At 45.2% G+C, this 23,811-nt stretch overlaps 1 protein-coding gene across 6 annotated transcripts in view; it reads left to right on the top strand.

Annotated features, from left to right (window-relative positions):
• Positions 1 to 1,406: 1,406 nt before the first annotated feature.
• The window catches only part of MACO1 (macoilin 1), a 71,707-nt gene continuing 49,302 nt past the window's right edge, over positions 1,407 to 23,811 (top strand). The window contains exons 1-2 of one of the 6 annotated variants that reach the window (XM_056557077.1): positions 2,417 to 2,879; positions 4,142 to 4,219. In XM_056557077.1, the coding sequence (XP_056413052.1) occupies positions 4,197 to 4,219 (23 nt within the window). In that variant the 5' untranslated portion in view covers positions 2,417 to 2,879; positions 4,142 to 4,196. The other 5 variants (XM_056557078.1, XM_056557075.1, XM_056557073.1 and 2 more) reach the window with 5 other exon arrangements.

The raw sequence follows: 23,811 nt of genomic DNA on the forward strand, positions 1-23,811 counted from the left end.
TCCTGATCATGTGCATATAACTTATGTGTCTAGCTTCTGCATTTCTTTAAAATAAGCTTATATAAATTGCATACTGGATTTTCATCTTCTCAAAGGCAGGGGGCGTGTCCCTCTCTTGCCCTTACTGTAACTAAGCTTCCTTCCTCACTGTGTCACTGAGCTTCTGAGTGAGCCAATCACTGCACTCTGCTCTGTAACCCTTTCCTCTCTGGACAGTCACCCAATCATTGCAGGCTGCTCTGTAAACTTCCCTCTCTGGTTTTATGCTGTACATATTACACAGAGAGAAAGAAGGATTATTGGAATTTGCCCTAGGCTCTGTGCAGCTTTTAGTGAGGCTCTTTGAAGCTTTCATTGTGGCTCTGTGCAGCTTTCTGTCTGTGCATCTTTCAGTGAGGCTCTGTGCAGCTTCCAGTCTGTGCATCTTTCAGTGAGGCTCTGTGCAGCTTCCAGTCTGTATATCTTTCAGTGAGGCTCTTTGCAGCTTTCAGTGAGGCTCTGTGGAGCTGTCTATCAAGCGCAGCGCGGAGAAACACTTCCTGAGTTTGGTCTCCTGCCAGGCTTTTTTCTGTTACATTTTAAATATATTAATGTTGAAAATTTTAAAAGCAAGTCAATGGGAAAGTGTCTGATAATTACACAAGGAACACTTTATTAAAAGTTTTATTTGGTGACAGGTACTCTTGCATTTTCAATTTTTTTTTTTTTTTTTACTGATGATAGTAACGCTTGAAGTATTCTCCTTCTCTCTCCCTCGGAGCTTCCGAGAGCTGGGGAGGTGTGTGTGGGCATGGCCTCCTCTCAGCCAATCACAGCAGCTCACACACTGCCCTGCTCTCTGTGTGTTCAGAGATCTTCACATCATTACACAGGGAGCGCACACAAAGCCCCCCCCCCCCCCGTATTCTGATGGAGTAGCAGTTGCTACAGCCGGTTAGACCATAGTGACAGGCGTGGGACATTTTATGAACACATAGTGGGCACTTTTATAGGAGTAGTTATCTAAGTGAAACTGTGGGGGAAAAAATAATTAAAAAGTATTAGATATACTTATATTATATGTCTCTATTGTTTTTACAAATAAATGTTTGGTGACAGTGGCCATTTAGTGGACAGTAAAATACACAAAACGACGCGTTTTGGAATTAACCTTTGTCTAGGTCAGGAACCTTTGTCCAGTGATTGGCTATGCAGGCTGTCACTAGCACTCATCTTGGAAGGTGGGGACGGAAGGTCCCGAGAATAGATAAGTAGCATGACCCGGTATAGGAGATTGTATGGGGTCCCAGTTGTCGGACCCCCCGCATTCATACACATATCCCCTATCCATTTTGCACGTGCTGCAAAAAGAACAGACCGTAACTTACCCGTTTCGATATTTATCTCATGTCCTTCAGCCCTGGTTTTTCTTCTTCCGCGTTATGGGGCCTGACATGTCACACTGCGCTGAGTTTATCGCCGGCTGCAGTAATGTCCCTGCCTTGGCCGATGATGGGTGGAAGTGTCACTTAACAAGCCTGGCCTTCTTTCTGGTGACTATTACATCACACTGCCACTCAGCACGAGGGAGGTCATCGCTGCAGCAGGCGATTCGTTCAGCTCGGTATGACGTGTCGGGCACCAGAATGCAGAAGAAGATCTGGGTTGGAGGACCACACTGGGAGATAGACAGAAGGTAAGTAAAGGTTTGTTTGTTTTCTTTTTGCAGCCTGGGCAGAATGGGGGAAAAAAATACTGGATAACCCATTTAACAATTGTAAGTTAGATACCTATAGGAGGCACTAGAGGCGTTTTTTTTCCCATGTAGAGTAGAGATACTATGCATACAATGGGAATTGTGTATGCAGAGCTCCCTCTGTCGGTGGCTGCAGGCAGACAATTTAATCATTTTCTTTATCTGTGTATGAGGGACTGCCACTACCTGTTAATAGCAGTCTCCTGGCGCAGGATTGACATGAAATAATAGCTAGACATTCATAATAAATCTTCCACGTCAGTGTTCGTGGTGAAAGCCCAACTGTATCCCCACATGGCGCGGCCTCCCACTGTGACAAGCCGTAGCTAACACACCCCCTAAGCACGTCCCCACTCTGGCAGTGGGCGGGCTCCCTAGTCCAGCCCTTCATCCTGCGGACGTGGAACCCAAAACAAACCCGCCCATTCCGCTGCCTCAAGGGTTAACCTTAGCTCCTCCCCTTGAGCAGTCTCATTGGACAACTTGCTGTCACCCTCTCATGTGTCTGGGCTCTGATTGGCTTCCAGGTTTGACACCTCACGCCCACTCTCCTTTCACTATCTGGCTTCCCGCGCACTGCACTTGCCAACTGCTTTGCCCCGCCCAGTCAGCTCTCTCTCCTGTATGATTGGCCTCTTTGTGTGTCGCTCATCCCAATTCCCCACCCACACGTACGGCTTTTCTTTCTAAGGCCACCAAAGCTTCAGAAGAACTCCTTGCGTCATTATTGGCAGCTTGCCCTTGCCCCCCATTGGCTCCCTTCCTTGTCTCACAACTTGTCCCGGGCTTTGATTGGCTCTCCTCCCCGTCGCTCACATAGTGGGCGTGCCTGCGTTTTGTCCGGCCCTGGCTGCACCGTTGCTGAGGGGAGGAGGAGGAGGGGCCTCCATCTTTATTTCTTTGTTTCAAACCCTTTAAACTCGTTACTACCGTTCTCGTTTCATGTGTTTATTGGTGGCTTTCCGGGCGGGCAGCCCCTGGTAAGCACCGGAGCGGGTGTAAGCGGTGTCTCAGCGGACGGGGCAGGCCTCGGGCGGCGGCGGGAGGAGGCGGACACCGGGAGAATGAAGCGGCGGAATGCGGACTGCAGTAAACTCCGGCGCCCGTTAAAACGGAACCGAATAACTGATGGCATCTACGGCAGGTGAGTGAGCACATCCGCTCCCCCGGGCGCTCCGGACGTGTTTGGGTGGTGTAGGCCGGAAACAAAGCCTCGGCCTTTCCTGCCCGACTGGCTGTCAGTGAGCGGGTACGGCGGACTAGCATGGTGGCAGTGCCCTGAGGAGAGTGCGGGCGCCTCAGGGGACTCCTCAATGGAGCAGACACTTGGCATTATTACTTCTGGAGCTGTGATCTGTCATCAGGCAGGTCATGTGCTGTTACAAGACATCTGTATGATCCCCCTAGGATCAGCTACAAGTCATGGCCACTAGACCTAGTATATGGACATGGAACCATAGTGTGCCACTTATTGGGGATAGATCTTGGCCAAACTGTAGAGGCGTCCTACTGACACTACTCCAGCTGTCAGGTAGAGCCTCATGTTAGGAGGCTCATCCACTCACTTTATACATAACCTGCTTTTTATACACTTTCTCTCTGTTTGAAGCCTCCTATTGCGCTTTGGTAGACCAGTATGTAGTTTGTGACTGAGTAGAAGTAGGGAGCGCTCATATGTAAACTGTGCAATACCTTCACTATAGCAGGTTATGCTGCTGATTTCTGCTGACACTGAAGGCACAAGTTTACAGTGGTCTCCAAACTGTGCACCTCCTAGATGTTGCAAAACTACAACTCCCAATATACTGGGAGTTGTAGTTTTGCAACATCTGGTGGTCCACAGTTTGGAGAACATGGCTTTAAAGCAGTATTTCCCAACCAGGGTGCCTCCCGCTGTTGCAAAACTACAATTCCCAGCATGACAGGACAGCCGAAGGCTGTCCTGTCATGCTGGGAGTTGTAGTTTTGCAACAGCGGGAGGCATCCTGGTTGGGAAACACTGCTTTAGAAAGTATGGTATTATGCCTTGTGCCTAAGCGAGCAGAGCTGGAGCAGCTATAGCTGTTCTCCATAGGTGGTACTGATCTTATCCAGTGGGCCCTGGGTCTGACACGTTCCGAGTGCGTTGGTTCTCCATAGTGTTTCATGAAAGTTGCCCTCTATAACTGCTGATGGAAGGAGATAGTCTAGTTGTGACAACTCCTTCAAAGTATTGCCGTCTCATTCCTTAATACAGTTTAACATTTTGTTAGTCAAGGACCTGTGATGTTATGGTTCTTAGTTCCAGCACAAGATCATAAGATATCGGATCTCATAAGACTAGGACCGGAAGACTGAGCAACGATGACCAGTTGTGATGTTCTCCTGATAAGATAAAGTCATGGCTTTACATTTGTTTTTTCTTAGAAGATTTTAACCTTGCTGCTCCCATTCACTCGCTAGACAAGGGTCCCCTATTCTCATGGTTGGTGGGGGATCCCTGAGGTGAGACCCTTTTTAAGTTACTACTTATACTGTATTATGTAACTTTGATAGGGGTTTTCCCTGTTGAAGTGAGAAATGTTGCGTTGCTGCTTTCTTCATAGTAGCGTCATTAGTAGAGATGAGCGAACTTACAGTAAATTCGATTAGTCACAAACTTCTCGGCTCGGCAGTTGATAACTTTTCCTGCATAAATTAGTTCAGCTTTCAGTTGCTCCCGTGGGCTGGAAAAGGTGGATACAGTCCTAGGAGACTCTTTCCTAGGACTGTATCCACCTTTTCCAGCCCACCGGAGCACCTGAAAGCTGAACTCATTTATGCAGGATAAGTCATCAGCTGCAGAGCCGAGAAGTTCGTGACAAATCGAATTTACTGTAAGTTCGCTCATCTCTAGTCATTAGTGAAAGTAAGGCCCCTTTTAAACTCCAGAATGACTCCGTTTTAAAGATCCGTTAGAAGTTCCATCTGAAAATCGTCTGTAAAACGGCAGTTAAAAAATCCTGTACGGCCGTTAGACTATCATGGGATTTTCTATGGGATTTTTAAATCATCCTTTTTAAGCCCGTTATTAATAACGGCCGTAATTTTGTGACGGAAGATAGTAACGGGAGAAATAGTGCATGCACTATTTCTTCTGTTTATTCGCCTGTCACAAAATAACGGCCATTATTAATAACGGGTTAAAAAGGATAATGTAAAAATCCCATAGACTATAATGGGATTTTCTAACGGCCATATAGGATTTTGTAACTGTACATTTTCAAAAGGAACTTCGAACGGATCTTTAAAACTGAGTAATTTTGTAGTGTGAAAGAAGCCTAAACTTTTCCCCGAAAACTTTGTGGTCAGGTTTATTTATTTATTTTTTGCATTGCTATTTGTAAGCAAAAGTAAGGGCTTCGCTATAAACCGAGCAAACACATATAATGGAAAGAGTTCCTTCTCTTTTTTTTTTTTTTTTTTTGCCTTACAAATACTTAAAGAAAATACTGTGAAAGTCCAAAAGTTTCACGTCACAGCTTCATTTCATACATCTTGACGTTTCTCCAGTCCGAATATTTAGTCTATGTCCGTGGCCACATTTTGGGACACGTCAGTACAACTTTTCCTCAAGTGTGCTTTCCAAATCGATGTGTCCAAAAAGGAGAAAAGTGCATTTTGTTTTTAACGTGTGAATCCTTGAATGATGTATGAATCATTATTGGCATATAGTTGAGTATCTGTTGGGTATATATTTGGTGGAATGTTCCATTTGCACATCAATTTTTTTTTTTTTTAGATCAATCCGAAAGCTCCTGTAACAGGGTCATAGAAATATATAACATAGAATTTATCGGCAGGTAAGAACCATACGGCTCATCTAGTCTGCCCAATATAGTCCATGGCTGTATCTTATATGAAGGATAGCCTTATGCCTATCCTGTCCATGCTTAACCCTTTAAGGACCGGGCGTTTTTTTCGGTTTTTCTCTTTCGTTTTTTCCTCCTTAACTTTAAAAAAATCATAACTCTTAAAATTTTGCACCTAAAAATCTGTATTATGGCTTATTTTTTGCGCCACTAATTCTACTTTGTAATGATATAAGTAATTTTACCGCAAAATCTACGGCGAAACGAGGAAAAAATCATTGTGCGACAAAATTGATAAAATACCGCTATTTTGTAACTTTTGGGGGCTTCCGTTTCTACGTAGTACATTTTTCGGTAAAAATGACACCTTATCTTTATTCTGTAGGTCCATACGGTTAAAATAATACCCTACTTATATAGGTTTGATTTTGTATCACTTCAGAAAACAATCATAACTACATGCAGGAAAATGTATACGTTTAAAATTGTCATCTTCTGACCCCTATAACTTTTTTATTTTTCCGTGTTCAGGGCGCTATGAGGGTTAATTTTTTGCGCCGTGATCTGAAGTTTTTGTCGGTACCATTTTTGCATTGATCTGACTTTTGAGCGCTTTTTATTCATCTTTTCATGATATAAAAAGTGACCAAAAATGCGCTATTTTGGACTTTGGAATTTTTTTTGCGCGTACGCCATTGACTGTGCGGTTTAATTAGCAGTATATTTTTTTTAAATCTTACTTTTCCGCACGCGGCGATACCACATATGTTTGTTTTTTATTTTTATTTACAGTGTTTTTTTTTATTATTGGAAATGCCGGGTGATTCAAACTTTTATTAGGGGAAGGGATAATTGAAAGGGTTAATGATTTTTTACACTTTTATTTTGCAATATTATAGCTCCCATAGGGGGCTATAACATTGCATTTACTGATCTTTAACGGTGTTCAATGCATCTCCATAGGGATGCATTGATCAGGGTTTTCGGCGATTGAATGCTCAAGCCTGGATCTCAGGCTTGAAGCATTCAATTGGCGACCGGACTGCAGGAAGGAAGGTAAGAGACCTTCCTCCTGTGCTACAGCTGTTGGGGATGCCGTGATTTCACCGCGGCGATCCCGAACAGCTCCTTGAGCTAACCGGCACTTTTTACTTTCACTTTTAGCTGCGTGGCTCACGCTATTAGAGGTGGGTCCCGGCTCCACCATGACGCCAGGCCCGCAGTGATATGATGCGGGGTTACCGCGGGACCCCGCGTTATATCACGGGAGCGGGACCAAGGACGTACTCATACGTCCTTGGTCCTTAAGGGGTTAAAGGAGTTGTCCAGTCCTGAAAAACTTATCACCTATCCTAAGGATAGGGGATAAGTTTCAGATCGCAGGGGGTCCGACCGCTTCTGTATTGAGGGGGTTTGTCTGCCTCTTCATGCGGCGGTCAATACGCCCCCTTCCCGTGGGCTGCCAGGCCCCACACAGGAGCTTGCGGGGGGTCCAAGCGGTCGGACCCCCTTCGATCTGAAACTTATCCCTATCCTTAGGCTAGGGGATAAGTTTTTCAGGACTGGACTACTTCTTTAAACTCCTTCACTGTATTGGCAGCTACCACTTCCACAGGAAGGCTATTCCATGCATCCACTACTCTCACAGTAAAGTAATATGTCCTGTAATTACTGAATAAACCTTTATACCTACATTTTTTTTTTAACTATGTCCTCTTGTGGTAATTTTTCTTCTTTTAAATATTCTCTCCTCCTCTACTGTGTTGATTCCCTTTATGTATATAAAAGTTTCTATCATATGCCCCTTGTCACATCACCCATTCATCACAGAAATGCATAATCCTTCCTCTTCTCTTGGTTGGCCTGGTTAGTCTTTTTACACTGACCTAGTTTATGGAAGGCTACATATATCAGGTAAGATGTTAAATAGTTTTGTGGTGAGATAGATATATATATATATATATATATATTATACAGGGTACTAATACCGATGTACAATGATCGATACACTTATATAATTTTTTTCTTTAATGTTGTGTTCTACTTGGTAGAAGCCACCAGTAGGTAGGGAAGCGCCAGGTTTGTGTTCTTTTTATTTATTTTATTTTGGGACATTTGTAGCATGCTTTGCATCTTTGTGAGTTGGGAACTACTGTGAAGGACTGTGTCCTGTACGCCATTTATACAAGTAACAGCACCACTGTCAAGCTTCTGTCATGTTAGCATGTCACTGCTGCACAGCAGCTTTAGTGCACTTGTGTATACAAGTGTGGTGACTGATGTGACATCATTACAATAACTACTGTTCTCAGCCAAGGGCTCTTTTAAAGGTGTATACCCACCTTGTTACTTCTGACTTTCTACTTTGGCTTCTTTGCAACACTTGTATGTGGTCTGGAAAGCCAAAAGCAGCTGAGCTGGAGAAGTTGCGCAAATTGTGGAACTCTATTGACTTTAATGGGAGTTGCGCAAACGGTGTAGCTCCATGAGCCATGCTGTTTGCGGAACTCCCCTTAACCTCCCTAGCGGTATGATTCCGTCTGGAAATTTGTACCAAAAGCGGTACAATTTTTTTTTGCATTGAAATTCCACATCTCCCCCCCCCCCCCCCCGTCACATTCATCCCCCCTGTAACATTCTCCCCCCTTGTTACACTCTTCCCCCCCCCCCCCCTCTGTCACATTCCCCCCCTCTGTCACATTCCCCCCCCCCTTGTTACATTCTCCCCTGTGTCACATTTCCCCCCCCCCCCCCCTTGTTACATTCTCCCCTCTGTCACATTCCCCCCTATGTTACATTCCCCCCCCCCCCTTTTTACATTCTCCCCTGTGTCACATTCCCCCCTCTGTCACCTTTTCTTGTCCTGCAGCAGTATACACTAGGTTTGCCGGGCAGATTTCAAACCTAGTGTATTTGCTGCAGAACAAGCCCTTTCCCCTTCAGCCAATCACAGGCTTTACACCACTGCGGCCTGTGATTGGCTGAAAAGTGAAAGGTCCTGTAAGATGAATAGAGCAGGGACCAGAGCGCACGGAGGGGAACGACATCTTCAGGGACCGGGATTAGGTAAGCAAAAGGTTTTTTTATTTTCTTCCTTTTTACTTTTACACTTAGTTCAGGGTTTTTCTACCAGGGGGCCTCCAGCTGTTGTGAAACTACTGCTCCCAGCATGCCCGGAGAGCCTTTGGCTGTCCGGGCATGCTGAGAGTTGTAGTTTTGCAACATTTGGAGGCCCCCTGGTTGAGAAACCCTGACTTTTAGTATATGTCTTTACCTGCTCTGGCCGGCCCCCGCCACGGGAGCCGACCCGAGCAGATAATCACATATTTTCCCGGGGGCTGCATCACTACATCGCAAAAAGCAAAAATCGCGATTCAATTGCTTTTGCGATATACTGTGCAGCCCGCACAGCAACTCTGCAATTCTACCCCGAGCGTGACTCGGGGTTACCGCTTCTAGCAGCGAAAATTAACCCGGGTCACGCTCGGGAATACCGCTAGGCTGGTTAAAGTTAATAGGAGTTCCACAATTTGCGTAACTTCCCCAGCTCTGCTGCTTTTTGGCTTCCCAGACCACCTACAGTCGCTGAAAACTGACAGGAGTTGAGGAGAAAGACGGAAGTAAGGAGGTGGGTATAACCCTTTAAAGAAGTAGTCCAGTGGTGATTCAGTGGTGAGCAACTTATCCCCTATCCTAAGGATAGGGGATAAGTTGCAGATCGCGGGGGGACCGACCGTTGGGGCCCCCCGAGATCTCCTGTATGGAGCCCCGACAGCCGGCGGGAAGGGGGCGTGTCGACCTCCGCACGAGGCGGCGGCCGACACGCCCCCTCAATACAACTCTATGGCAGAGCCGAAGCGCTGCCTTCGGCAATCTCCGGCTCTGCCATAGAGATGTATTGAGGGGGCGTGTCGGCCGCCGCTTCGTGCGGGGGTCGACACCCGCTATCTCTGCGGAGAGCCGGGGCCCCGTACAGAGAGATCGCAGGGGGCCCCAGCGGTCGGACCCCCCGCGATCTCAAACTTATCCCCTATCCTTAGGATAGGGGATAAGTTTTTCACCACTGGACTACCCCTTTAAGACACCATGGCCGTCCTGCCATTGTTAGATCTTTCCTAAAATCTGACTTTATCAAGACTTGCTTTGTAGGATTTTGACACATTTTAACACTTGACAATGTACATGGTGCAACTGTTTTTAATTCATCTGAATTGAACTTGCAGGAATCCATGTGCCTGCTGCCCAAAAAAAAAGAGAAAAACTTTCAGTGGCAGAAATTTCTGCCAGAAGTCTTCTATGTTTTAACATACCCACACACCAGCAACATTTAGCACTTGGACTTTTATATTTGACTCTGATAAAGCCCACCTTGCAGTGTTTAAAGGGGACCTATAGCCATCCCAAAAAAATTAGATATTACTATCTTTAAAGTGTCACTGTCATTTAGTAAACGATTTTGCCATGGTGCCCATACATGTCAAAAGTTTAGATCACACAAAATGTTTTGTCCTGAGAAATAAGTAATTCAGCACAAAATCGGGATACTCATCCCTTAACTTAGTGTACTTTGGTCAGAATCAGTTGGTCGCATACTCATACGCATGACAACATCAGCAAAAATAGTTTCAAAAACTTAGTGTACCCGTCAGATCAAACAAAAAAAATTTTTTTAATAGATCGCTCAGTAGCTAATCCTGACCATGTATATAAAATTTGTGTCTAGCACTATTTTTTTTTTTTTTTAGTACACTTTAAATTTAGCTCACTATTCTGAATTCCTCTCAAATGTAGGGGGCGTGGCCTCACTGTGCAGGTCTCCGCCCCTCCCTCAGTATGCAGTCTACTCACATCTGCCCTAGCATTAGCAAAACTACAACTCCCAACTTGTCCTCACTGACAGTAGCGGGACACAAGCTGACAGTGGGAGGATCAAGGAAGTGTGTCCATGACATAGGTGATGACGTATGGACACAGCAGGACTAGTATGTGTCCAAGCAGGCAGGGGGGGGGCAGTTGTTTGACTGGCTTGTCAGGATGAAATACTGAAAATGTTCTAATGAAAGCAATTACAAAACCTATTGGTTATACATGCTTTACAACACATCAAAAGTTTTTGTATCTGACAGTGCCCATTTAAGGCGTACCTGTCAGATCCCACAAAAAAGTTACTCAGTACCAAATCCTGACCATGTACATCTAATTTTTATCACCTATATTTATAATAGAAATACCTATTTTCAATAGTGTTAGAAATCCTCTTAGGGGAAGGGTATGTGTCCCTCCCTTGTGGTGGTGGGAGGTGACTGATGTGTTTCCCCGTGACTCGGGGTTACCGCTTCTAGCAGCGAAAATTAACCCCGAGTCACGCTCGGGAATACCGCTAGGCTGGTTAAAGTTAATAGGAGTTCCACAATTTGCGTAACTTCCCCAGCTCTGCTGCTTTTTGGCTTCCCAGACCATTGAAATTGAAAAGGGAACAGCAAATTAGGTAGCAATTTTGGGAAGGTTTAGTTTTCACGCTGTACAATTTAAAAATGACAGGTGTTCTTTATTCTGTGGGTCAATACGATTAAAATGATACCCATTATTAAATACTTTTCTATTGTACCGCTTAAAAAAAATCTTAAAATTTTTAACCAAATTAGTATGTTTTAACATCCCTCTACTTTGACGACCTACGGTACAACTTTAAAATTTTTCCGTATACGCACCGTGATCTGTACTTTTTATTTTTTTTTATTTTTTTTAAATCGATACCACATTTACATATATGAAACGTTGAAATCTTTAACTTATTTTTATTTTTAATGTTATGTGACAAAAAAGCAGCAGTTTTGTATAGATAGATATAGATATATGATACATTTTTTTTTATTTAAATTTTTTTTAATTTATGCCATTCACTGTAAAGGATCACTAACATTATATTTTGATAGTTTGGGCATTTACTCATGCGGCGATACCAAATGTTTGTTTTATTTTTTTACACTTTTCGGGGTTAAAAAGGGATGATTAAAGGGTAGCACCCACCATCCTATTTTTTTTTTTCGGTCCCTGCCTATTGCACATCTCTCTCTAACCCCCTCCCTGCTTAAAATTTTTATTATATTAAAAATGCTTTTTGTCTGCCTGGCAGTGTGCTCACTACCAGGCAGACTTCCCCAGCAGGCACCACGTCACTGATGCCTGCTGGGGGGACTTCCGCCCTTAGTTTATCTACACAGGGTGCCTTCAGCTTTTTCATCACTACAACTCCTAGCTTGCCCTGACATCTATTGGCAGTCAGGTCATGCTGGGAGTTGTAGTATTGAAACAGCTGGAGGCACCCTGTGTAGATAAACTATTAGTTACATGCGGCGCTAGCCCGTCCCCTCCGTCTAAACCCCCCCCCCCCATTACACTTACTGCAGAGTCCAGTGTGAGATGGTTTTTTGCGCCCTGCGGTGGAGATTTACGTCCTCAGCTCGGGGAGATGAGGGAGGGGACCTTCCGTGGAGATTTACGTCCTCAGGGAAGGGAGATGAGGGAGGGGACCTGCCGTGGCGATCTATGTCCTCTGCCATAGAGATCTGCGTCCAGCCGAGCTCAGGGAGAGGAGATGAGGGAAGCTCTAGCTTCGGAAATCTTCGGAGAGCTGGGGGAGGAGCGGACGCATGGGTCTACGGGGGCGCAAAAAACCACCTCACAGCAGCGGAGGCGGCGGCGATGTGCGGGAGGAGTGGCCTCCCAGCCAGTGGCCGGGGAGCCAATGCGCTCGCTCCCTGCCTGTCTGATTGACAGGCAGGGAGCGAGCGCAGGCTGAATGAAAAAGGATCGATGCCCGGCCGTATCGGTCCTTTTTCAGGCGTGACGTCACGCCAGGCTGCAGCCGGCCACCAGGAGGGAGACCCCTAGTGGCCGGTTTTCAAATGTAAATGAAACTAGTTTAATTTAAAATAAAAAATAATAAAAGTATATTAGAGATGTTGTAGTACATAAGTACTACAACACATCAAAAATTTAAGTTGGTGACAGTGCCCATTTAACATTTTTATTGGCGATCCTCTGCTCGATCTCAGACCAGAGCAGAAGACCCCTGGAGACAGCTGAAGGCAGGTAAGGGGACCTCTGGCCGCCATCTTGGCTGATCGGATCCCCGCGGCAGTGCATTTGATCACGGCATCTGAGGCGTTATTGGTGGACATTAGCAATGTCCGCCATTACTGGCGTGTCTCTGGCTGCTGATGGCATCCGGGACTTGCTGTGCATGATGCGAGCACTGCTACAGTGCTCGTGTCATGTACAGGATGTAAATGTATGTCCTGGTGCGTTAAGTAGCACCAGGACATACATTTACGTCCTGTGTTGTAACTTAGGGTTCCCTGATCATACCCTTTTTTTTTTTTTTTATTTTTTTTTTTTTTTTTTTTTTTACAGTTTATATGCCTCCAACCCTGTTTTCGTGATATGTGGGTTTATAATTTGACTACTCAGGGGATTGTCATATGGGTGGAAGTTGGAGTTAATAAAGGGAGTAATGCGTGGAATTATACAGAGTTCTGGATAATATAAACACATCGCAAAGAACAAAAGGCTGTATCAAGAAACTAAAAAGGTGTGTGTGTGTGTGTGTGTGTGTGTGTGTGTGTGTGTGTGTGAGAGAGAGAGATATCAGGGAAGCCTAAGATATTTAATATGATGTGTGGGTTTTTTATTTTATTTATTTTTTTGTTTGTTTTGACTACAGGTCTTCTTCTAGGGTACATTCATACCAGGGTGCATTACAAAGTTCCTGCTGCAGATTGTCCATGGCAGGAAACTGGCTTTTAATCTACCCATGTGAGAATACACTAACCCAATATTCCTTTCCAATATCAGTACAGAATTCCTGAAAGAGTTTTGAAGACTAATGTGAGACAATAAAATTCTCAATGGCTTCTCTACACAGAAGCAGACTACAAGACCATTTGATGCCCCTCTCGTCTGGGCCTATTTCTTACTACCAGCTGACACAAACAGCATCACGTTGTTGCCATGTTGAAGATATTCTAATATATTGTAGATTGTGATGAACACAAGAATTGGGCACCGGACATTACAATATATCAGTGTATCTGAAGGTTCTTAGTGTTTGTTGGATTGTAAGCTGTTCACTTTGCATTAGAGGCTCAATCTTTGCTCTTGGGTTGTCTGGTATTTATTTTTTTTTTTTAAGGCTTTTGCTGATATTTAAAAGCAAAAATACTAAAACCTGATAGACCCCAATAAACTCAGTTCTGTTCAGAGACAAAGGGGGAGATTTATCAAAACCTGTGCAGAGAAAAAAGTAGAGCAGAGGCTGGAATCTTGTCAACTTGTCCTCTTCACAGGTTTTAATAAATCTCTGCCACGGTCCATATATGTATAGAAGACTGTGCCGCTCTTGGTCAATGCAGTCCTAAGAAATGTATTCATTCAACCAATCGCTTTCACTTTTGTTTCCAAATAACAATTTTTGCCTTTGATGAACAACTGTACGTTTTGTGTTAGCTGTCCTATAGTTTACAGTATTCCTCCTCCAGATGCTATAGGGTGTTGAGACATTAACAGGCGTACCTGTGACGCCATGACCCTGCATGACACCGGGTCGATCCCGGCTGCTATTGATAGCCGGGACCCTGGGCTAATAGCGCACGGCACAGATCGTTGTGCCGTGCGCTATTAACCCTTCAGACGCGGCGATCAAAGTTGATCGCCACGTTGAAAACTAAAGTAAAAGCTTCCCAGCAGCTCAGTCGGGTTGATCGGGACTATCGCGATAAAATTGCGATGTCCCGATCAGCTAGGACGAGAGCAGAAGGTCCCCTTACCTTGCTCCGTGTCCAATCGGCGTTTGATTGCTCCAAGCCTGAGCTACAGGCTTGAGCAATCAACCCCCTATTACGTTGATCCATGCAAAGCTATGGCTTTGTAGGGATCAGGGTAAAAGGTCAGTGTGTGCAGTGTTATAGCCCCCTATGGTCATTTAACCCCTTGCCTAATAAGTTTGAATCACCCCCCTTTTCCCTTAAAAAAAAAATAAAAAAATTGTGTAAATAAACATGTGGTATCGCCGCGTGCGTAAGTGTCCAAACTATAAAAATATATTGTTAATTAAACCGCACGGTCAATGGCGTACACGCAAAAAAATTCCAAAGTCCAAAATAGTCTATTTTTAGTCACTTTATATCATAATTTTTTTTTTTTTATAAAAAGCGATTAATAAGTCAGATCAATGCAAAAATGGTACTAATTGAAACTTCAGAACACGATGCAAAAAATTAGTCCTCATACCAGCCCTTACGCGGAAAAATAAAAAAAGTTTTATAGGGGTCAGAAGATGACAATTTTAAATGTATAAATTTTCCTCCTTGTAGTTATGATTTTTGTCAGAAGTGCGACAAAATCAAACCTATATAAGTAGGGTATCATCATTTTAATCGTATGGACCTACAGAATAAAGATGAGGTGTCATTTTTACCGAAAAATGTACTACGTTGAAACGGAAGCCTCCAAAGTTAAAAAATGACATTTTTTTTTCTTCTTCAATTTTGGCGCACAATGATTTTTTTTTTCTTTTTCTCGTTTCGTCGTGGATTTTTTGGTAAAATGACTAATGCAAAGAAGAATTGGTGGCGCAAAAAATAAGCCATCATATGGAATTTTATGTGCAAAATTGAAAGCGTTAAGATTTTTAGAAGGTGATGAGGAAAAAATTAAAATGAAAAACGATGAGTCCTTAAAGGGGTACTCCGCCCCTAGACATCTTATCCCCTATCCAAAGAAAGGGGATAAGATGTCAGATCGCTGGGGTCCCGCTGCTGGGGACCCCGGGGATCACTGCTGCCGCACCCCGCTATCATTACTGCGCAGAGCGAGATCGCTCTGCACGTAATGACGGGCAATACAGGGGCCGGAGCATCGTTACGTCACGGCTCCGCCCCTCGTGACGTCACGGCCCGCCCCCGTCAATACAAGTCTATGGGAAGGGGGCGTGGCGGTCGTCACGCCCCCCTGCCATAGACTTGCATTAAGGGGACGGGCCGTGATGTCATGAGGGGCGGAGCCATGACGTCACGCTGCTCCGGCCCCTGTATCGCCCGTCATTACGCACAAAGCGAACTCGCTCTGTGCAGTAATGATGGCGGGGTGCTGCAGCAGCGATCCCCGGGGTCCCCAGCAGCGGGACCGCGGCGATCTAACATCTTATCCCCTATCCTTTGGATAGGGGATAAGATGCCAGGGGCGGAATACCCCTTTAAGGGGTTAAATTTTAGCTCTCCTCGTCAACCCTCCTTCTTGTAATGGAGTTACCTTCCCACTCTTCATGTATTACAGTGTCTGACTGGCAGGTGAATTCTCAAGGCATTTAGCCCTGCTTCGGGCAAGCAGTGCTAAATGCCGGAAGAATTCATATATGATGGGGCAAGACTGTCTTGCCCCGTGACTAAACTGCCGACCTCAGCTGTATGATGCAGCCTATAGCGAGCCTTCCTGGCAAAGGTGCGCGAGGGGAGTGACGTCATCACACATGTGGAGCGGGACGATGACTCAGCGCTTACGATGACTTTACTCACTGCGCGCACCTCCGCCAGGAAGTCCCTGCAGGGAACAGTGAGATGTAAGTAGAAGTGAGTTACCTACTCAAACTTGGCTACTTACTAAATAAGGGAGGACCTGCCTACCACTAGGGGCTATCCTATCTACTCAGGGCAGTGCATCCCAACTGTGGTGCCTCCAGCTGTTGCAAAACTACAACTCCTAGAATGCCCTGACAGCCTTCAGCTGTCCGGGCATGCTGGGAGTTGTAGTTTTGCAACAGTTCGAAGCACCCTGGATGAAGAACACTGACTTAGGTGGTATAATTGTTTAAATGGGAGCCCTACCTGCCGGCGGTTATATATATCTAGGGGCCTTTCTACCTACTGGGAAGCCCTACCTAATCATCAGGAATGGGTGTCATATCTATGTGGGGCCTGTCTACCTACTGGGGAACCCTACCTGATGGGGTTTCATATCTATCTGGGGGCCTGTGCACCTACTGGGGAGCCCCACCTGATGGGGGTCATCTATATGGGGTGTGAATACCTATTGGGGAGCCCTACCTGATGGAGGTCATATCTATCTGCGGACCTGTCTACATATGGGGGAGCTCTACCTAATGGGGGACATATCTATCTAGGGCTCTGTCTGCCTACTGGGGGAGCCCACCCTTCCTACCAACTATGGGGACATATCTATCTGGGGCGTTATTTACCTGCCTGCAAACCTGATGAGGCGACGTACCTACCTGATAAAGGGACATGCCTTCCTGAAGGGGGGGGGGGGGGGGGACTGCCTACTTAATGGGCGGACTTGCTTATTAGGGGCCCTATCCACCTAATGGGGTGCCATACTGGTCTACCTATTAAGTTTCTATAAAGACCTTTTATACAGACTATTTTGGTTGAAATTATTTTATGTACCAGGACAAGTGGATCGTCATGAGGGACAAGTAGATTGTGCTCCGATTTAGTCCCTTGGACAAGTAGTTTTGTTTTTAAATTTCCACACCCCTGCTGACTAGAGTTATGTTGCGGAAAGTGCAGTAAACAAAGTGGAGGCGCTGCTTCAAGGTTTTTTTTGGAAAATGAAAGCAGCGGCCTTCAAGGGCCCGTTCTGCTTACCTCTCCACAAATGGTGCTTACACATAGTAAGCACTGTCCAGTTCACTGCAATGCAGTGTCAGGACTTCTCTGGCGGAACTTCATAGCAGAATCCCACTGATTCACAGCATTTGGAGTCTGCTTCAAGCTGAATTAGCGTGAACAGGCCCTACGGGGTTATTCCGGATTTGAAAAACAAAGCTGCTTTCTACCGAAGACATGGTGTAAAATGTGCAAAATCTCCGCTCTGAAAACACGGCCAGACATTCAGCACATTTGCATGCTTTGGTGGCACTATGACTGCCCGTGAATGTACGGTCTTCATAGACTGTAATACGTTTCTGAGTCTGCAGAAACATTGAACAGGTTCATTGCCGGATGCCGAAATTGGGAAATTTCAGTGTGCTTAGTGGAGCAGAATCCTTTTGAAATCAATTGGAATCTGCTGCAGCAACATTTCCGAGGTTAATATTTCCATGGAATTCCGCCTTGTGAACAGGGCTTTAAACAGCATTACAACTTGGTTCCAGTCACTTCAGTACAACTGAGCAGGAATACCATCTACACATTGAGAATAAGGGTATGTTCACACTGCGGAATTCCTGCGAAATTCCGCAAGTGGAATTCCGTGCAGGGAACGTAACTGTCAGTTTGAATGGGTCTTCTGAGAGACCCGTTCACACTGCGGAATTCCGCCGCTGAAATTGTTCAGCGCAAACAAAAAACATGTTCATTCTTTGGGCGGAAGTCCGCGAGCACTGCTTAGCAGTCAATGGTGACGCAAAGTATTTTCGGCAGTGGCCACCAGACGGTATCTCCGCTGAAGTCACCCTAAGAGTGATGTGGTTTCTGTCACAGAAATTCTCTTTAGTGCACTATGATTTGTCTTGAGCGATAAGATGGAAATCTATTCTCTAAGGAACTGTTACATGCTACCCACAAAAACTTACGGAGAGGGGAGTAGGTGGCTGATGGACAGAGACAGAGCCAGAAACAGAAGTTGTTAAAAGTTCTCAAAGTTTTCATTTTCAACCCAATGCTTGATTCACTACTCTGTGCTGCTTTTGTGCTGGTGGTCTATAGGCATGGGGGAGCATGTCGCCTCTTCCATATGTTTAGTGTATGGCAGATATAATAGACATTATTCTGCACCTAGTAGCTCAGGGACTACTGAAAATGAGAGTTGAAGCCTGCATAGGGGAAAACTGGGGAAAATGTCATAAGGTATGTAATGGTTAAGAAATAGTACTACTCTTTATGTACACACATGACTGCTTATCCTGAGAAGACTCTGTTTGTTTTTGTTTGTTTTTTATTGCTAGATAGCCATCAACATGACGGCTCTCAACATGATAGCTAAGCATGACCATTATTACATTGCAAACAGTATAGAAAACCACACAACTACAGTATACAAAGGGATGTCACGATCATGTACCTGTACTCATGCATATGTCCCTGATACCTTATCCCATACCTGTCGGTGCGACCCCCGCCGGCAAGTGTGATGGGCCGCCTGCACTCTCCGCACGGATCAACTTCTAGAGGATGCAGGGCATAAATTTACATCCTACAAACTACAGATAACGGTGCAAAAAATTAGCCCTCATATCTCCGTATACAGAAAAATGTTATAGGGGATCAGGAGCGGTGCCTGACCTCTCCCCTGGCACAGGCAGAGTGACGTAACGCTGCCTGCACCAAAGCAGAGCACAAAGGATGCAGGAGCTTTCCCAATCTCCTGTAGAGACTATGGCCCAGATTTGATCAAACTGTGTGAGGAAAAACAAGTGGCTTTTCCCACAGCAACCAGTCACAGCTCTGGTAAAGTAAAACCTGAGCGGTGATTGGTCGCTGTGGGAAAACAGTTCTATTTATTTTTTTTTTTTTTTCTCTCAGTGATAAATCTGGGCCTATATGTCTGGAGACTGGGAAAGCTGGGTGACAGGCAGTACAGTGTCCTGTGTGAAGTCAAAAAGTTTAAACAAATTGTATCAAAAAAAATGCACGAAATTTATATAAAAAAAAAATAAAAATCTGGCTATCGCCACAACAAAGTGTGCATGCATATTCTTAAAGGGGTTATCTGTCCAAAGACATCTTATAGGATGTATAAGTTTCTATGCGGGGCTGCGTCTCCAGTCTGAGAAAGCTTTTTGTTTCTGGGACTCGGGATGCAATCACACCCCCTCCCATAGACATGAATGGAGGGGGCATGGCGTGACATCACAAGGGGGATTGGTGTCACGTCCCCAGTCCTGAAAAACAAAGAGCTTTCAGAGACTTGAGATGCAGACCCGCATACAATGTGGGTGCTGCATGGAGATCGCGCCCCCCCCCCCCCCCCGCGATCAGACATCTTATCCCCTATCCAAAGGACTTCTTTGGACGGATAACCCATTTAATTTCGGCTGGGTTCACATCACGTTTTTATCAATATGGGCTAATTTTTGCCTCGTATGCTGTTTTCCCAAATTAATTACATATGGGCAGCATACGGCAGGGATACGAGAGCGCAACTTTTTAGCTCCCGCCAGCCATATGCGGTCCCGTATTTTGTAAAAACGTTATGTAAACCCAGCCTTACTTGCAAAGTCTCCAAAACGGAGTACATGGTACGTAACGTTATAATATATCTAAACAGTTTTCCAAAGTAAGAAAGGGTTCTTAGTATAAAGAGTTAGGCGGCACCTAGTTGTAAGTTTAGTCATGCATTTCCAAGAGCGATAGAATAGTAGCACAATACAGGGTTAAAGAAGCAACCCCACAAACTACTACCAGAATTATCAATACAGAGCTATCTAAGGCTGCATTCACCCTTTGTTTTTACATTACGGGTGCCGGATCCGGCTGGGGGTGGGGCAAACCAGGCTCTCCCGTACCCCAGCCGGAACAGTGCTGAACTCCATTTACTTTAATAAGTAAAACGGTGACTCTGGTCGGCTCATTTTTGACCAGTATCCGGTTTCCTGACGTACCTAAAACCGTAGTATACAAAATCGGATGCGGGTCAAAAATGAGCCGACCGGAGTCACTGTTAGACTCTGGTCGGCTCTTTAAAGTAAATGGAGTTCAGCGCAGGTACGGGAGAGCCCGGTTTGCCCCTTCCCCAGCCGGATCCAGCACCCGTAATGTAAAAACGAAGTGTGAATGCACCCTAAGGACTCTTTAAATATGGGCATTTCACATGGGATACAAATATTTAGTAAAACAGGGCAGGATGTATACTCCATTTGCAGCCTTCTTACTATCCAGCCCCAAGCATTTTATTCCTGTATCTTGTGAGCTATACACATGGGATTCTCTGACGTTTTTGTATTGTCCGTTCATCTATGTATAAAATCTTGCTGCTGCGGTGAGTAGCAAAGTGTGTGAGTAATGCTTTAATTGCTGAGTTCAAGGAAGGGAATATCTACCATGGTCATGAATTGATGTTGCTGTGTTCCTTTTAGGCCAAATTCACGCAAGCATAATACATGGCCATTTTTGCCCAGATATCATCCCAGTCTGACTGTAGATTCAATTACCTGAACTAACTTGTGTTAAAGGGGTTGTCCGGTGGAAAAAGTTTTTGGGAAATTAACTGGTGCCAGAAAGTTAAACAGATTTTGTAAATTACCGTATTTATCAGGGTATACCACGCACCGGCCTATAACACGCACCCTCATTTTACCAAGGATATTTGGGTAAACAAAGTATTTTTTTTTTTTTTTACCCAAATATCCTTGGTAAAATGAGGCTGCATGTGTGTGCATGCGTATACCCCGATACACCCCCAGGAAAGGCAGGGGGGAGAGAGGCCGTCGCTGCCCGCTTCTCTCCCCCTGCCTTTCCTGGGGTCTAGAGCCCTGCTGCCGCCGCTTCTCTCCCGCTGGCTGTCTGCGCCGCTGCCCGTTCTCTCCCCCTGACTATCGGTGCCGATAGCCAGGGGGAGAGAAGGGGCAGTGGCACCCATTGCCGGCGCCGCTGCCCCGTTGCCTCCCCCATCCCCGGTTGTATAATTACCTGTTGCCGGGGTCGGGTCCGCGCTGCTTCAGGCCACCGGTGTGCGTCCCATGCGTCATTGCTATGCACTGCACGGCATAATGGCGAGTGACGTAATTGTGTCTCGCAGCGCATAGCAACGACGCAGGGGACTCACACCGGAGGCCTGAAGCGGCGCGGACTCTACCCCGGCAACAGGTAATTATACAACCGGGGATGGGGGAGGCAACGGGACAGCGGCGCCGGCAATTGGTGCCGCTGCCCCTTCTCTCCCCTGTCTGTCGGCGCCGCTGCCCCATTGCCGGCGCCGCATCTCTCCCCTGGCTATCGGTGCCGGCGATGGGGAGAGAAGGGCCGGCAGCAGGGCTCTAGACCCCAGGACAGGCAGGGGCAGAGAAGCCGGCAGCGGTGGCGGTCTCTGCACCTGCAAAGCCGCTGCAGTTCATTGATTTAAAGCGCCTGCTTTAAATCATTGAACTGCAGCGGTTTATCGGCGTATAACACGCAGGTAGACTTTTGGCTAAAAATTTTAGCCTAAAAAGTGCGTGTTATACGCCGATAAATGCGGTACTTCTATATATAAATCTTAATCCTTCCAATACTATCAGCTGCTGTATGTTCCACATGAAGTTCTTTTCTGCCTGACCACAGTGCTCTCAGCTGACACCTCTGTCAATGTCAGAAACTGTCCAGAGTACAAGCAAATACCCATAGCAAACCTCTCCTGCTCTGGACAGTACCTGACATGCACAGAGGTGTCAGCAGTGGGCACTGTGATCAGACTGAAAAGAACTCCAGAAAGAAATACAACCTACTGTGGTGCATACAGCAGCCAACCCCCACCCCCCACCCCCCAGTTATTAGTAAATGTTAATGAATGTAAATATTTTATTTTTTAACTTTTTTTTTCCACTAGGGGACTATTTCATGCAATCTTTCGATTGCATATAGCCATATACTGAACAATGCTATGCCATATCACATCATTGCTCAGTGTTATTGGCGCTCCATCAGTACAGGCTGCTGAGGCTGCATGCAGTGAAGATTAGATGACACCAAAGCAGGTGGGGAACCTCCACCCATCCTCTTATCTGCTTGGAATCCTGCAATATTGCTGTGGTGGTCCTGTTCAGCTACCTAACTTAACCGGCAAAGCGTCCCCCACCCCCCACATTAACCGTGGGTCCTGGCTACTGATAGCAACTGGGACTCACCTGGAACAGAACGTGCATGTACGTCCTTTTCCTCTGTGCTTTTCCCCTGCTCGGACTGTGGTTGGCATTCCGGAGCAGTGGATGTTTGGTGAATGCCAGTGATGCTACATAATCTGAACTGGGGAGCATCACTGCCGAAGTTGCTGATTGGCTGTGGCAAACGTGTGACAGTGAAGATAGTGCTGCTGTACACTGGAAGCAGACCAGGGGATCAGTGTGGGAACAGGCTCGGGCGAAGTAAGATAAATATTATTTTTTAAAATAAAAATATTTAGCAACAGTTCAAATAACACCGTCCTGCGTAAACTGTATGTGTGTGTGCTATTTAGGGAATATTGTGAAATGAGAGGGTAATGACTAAAAGGGTTGGCCGCCTGCCCATCTCCAGCCTGTTTGAGTACGGGGGCATTCACATCACAATTTTGCCATACTGTTTGTATACGGTTTTCAAATACAAAAACTGATTATAAACATATTACTTGCCTTATACATTGACCACCCATATAAAAACACACAAAAAGATGTATCTAGTAGCAAGTGTTTGTACTTATTAGCTTTTTCTGGTTTTTTTTTCCTGTGCACAAAACTGTAGTCTAACACGGTTTTGTGTGCTTTATAAAACATATACAGTTTTTATAACATTGTACTCAATGGAAACTGTATTGAGCACACGATTGCATACAGTTTTTTATTTTCAGTTTTTGAGGTATCCGGTTTTTAAAAAAAATAAAAACTCAACAAAAAAATAAATAAATTCAAAACAGTATGGCAAAATCAGGATGTGAATGTAGCAAAGATGGTCAGTACTGAAAACAGCAGAGTTGGCGGTTATGTAATTTGCGTAAATCCCATTGATATTAATGGGAGGTCTGCCAATGCCATAGCCCCGTGAGCTATGCTGTTTACGTAACTCTGGCCAAAAACTCAATAAATACACGCATTGCATAAAGTAGCAAGAAATGGCACAGACCCTTGATTAATGTCTAAAAAGTCAGAGAAAAAAAAACAGGTGCATAAAGTGTATTAGAAAGTTTTATAACTTTTCATGAAGTTTAGTCTCTGTGTAGACTAGTGCACAGATAAATTAAAAGATGCTTAGATTTTTTTTTAGATGTCTTCCACTTCCATTCTGCCCTGTGTTCCCAGAGATTAGCAGATCCACAGTGTGCTGCCTTCCATAGCATCTGGACCGCTGCGTTCAAAAGCCTTTCTTCTGACCCCCATGTGTGCGGCTCTTGGCAGCCACTTTTACCTCTGTCTGTTTCCATTTGGCTACACACTGCGGCTTGTTTGTGGAAAGGTTTCATATACTGTCAGCAAGATGATATCCCTTTTGGAATAACTGATCTACATTTCAGGTGTGTGTGTGTGTGTGTGTGTGTGTTTTTTTTTTCCTCCCCAGTTCT

Source organism: Hyla sarda, chromosome 2, assembly GCF_029499605.1.
Source record: "Hyla sarda isolate aHylSar1 chromosome 2, aHylSar1.hap1, whole genome shotgun sequence".
Taxonomy (NCBI): domain Eukaryota; kingdom Metazoa; phylum Chordata; class Amphibia; order Anura; family Hylidae; genus Hyla; species Hyla sarda.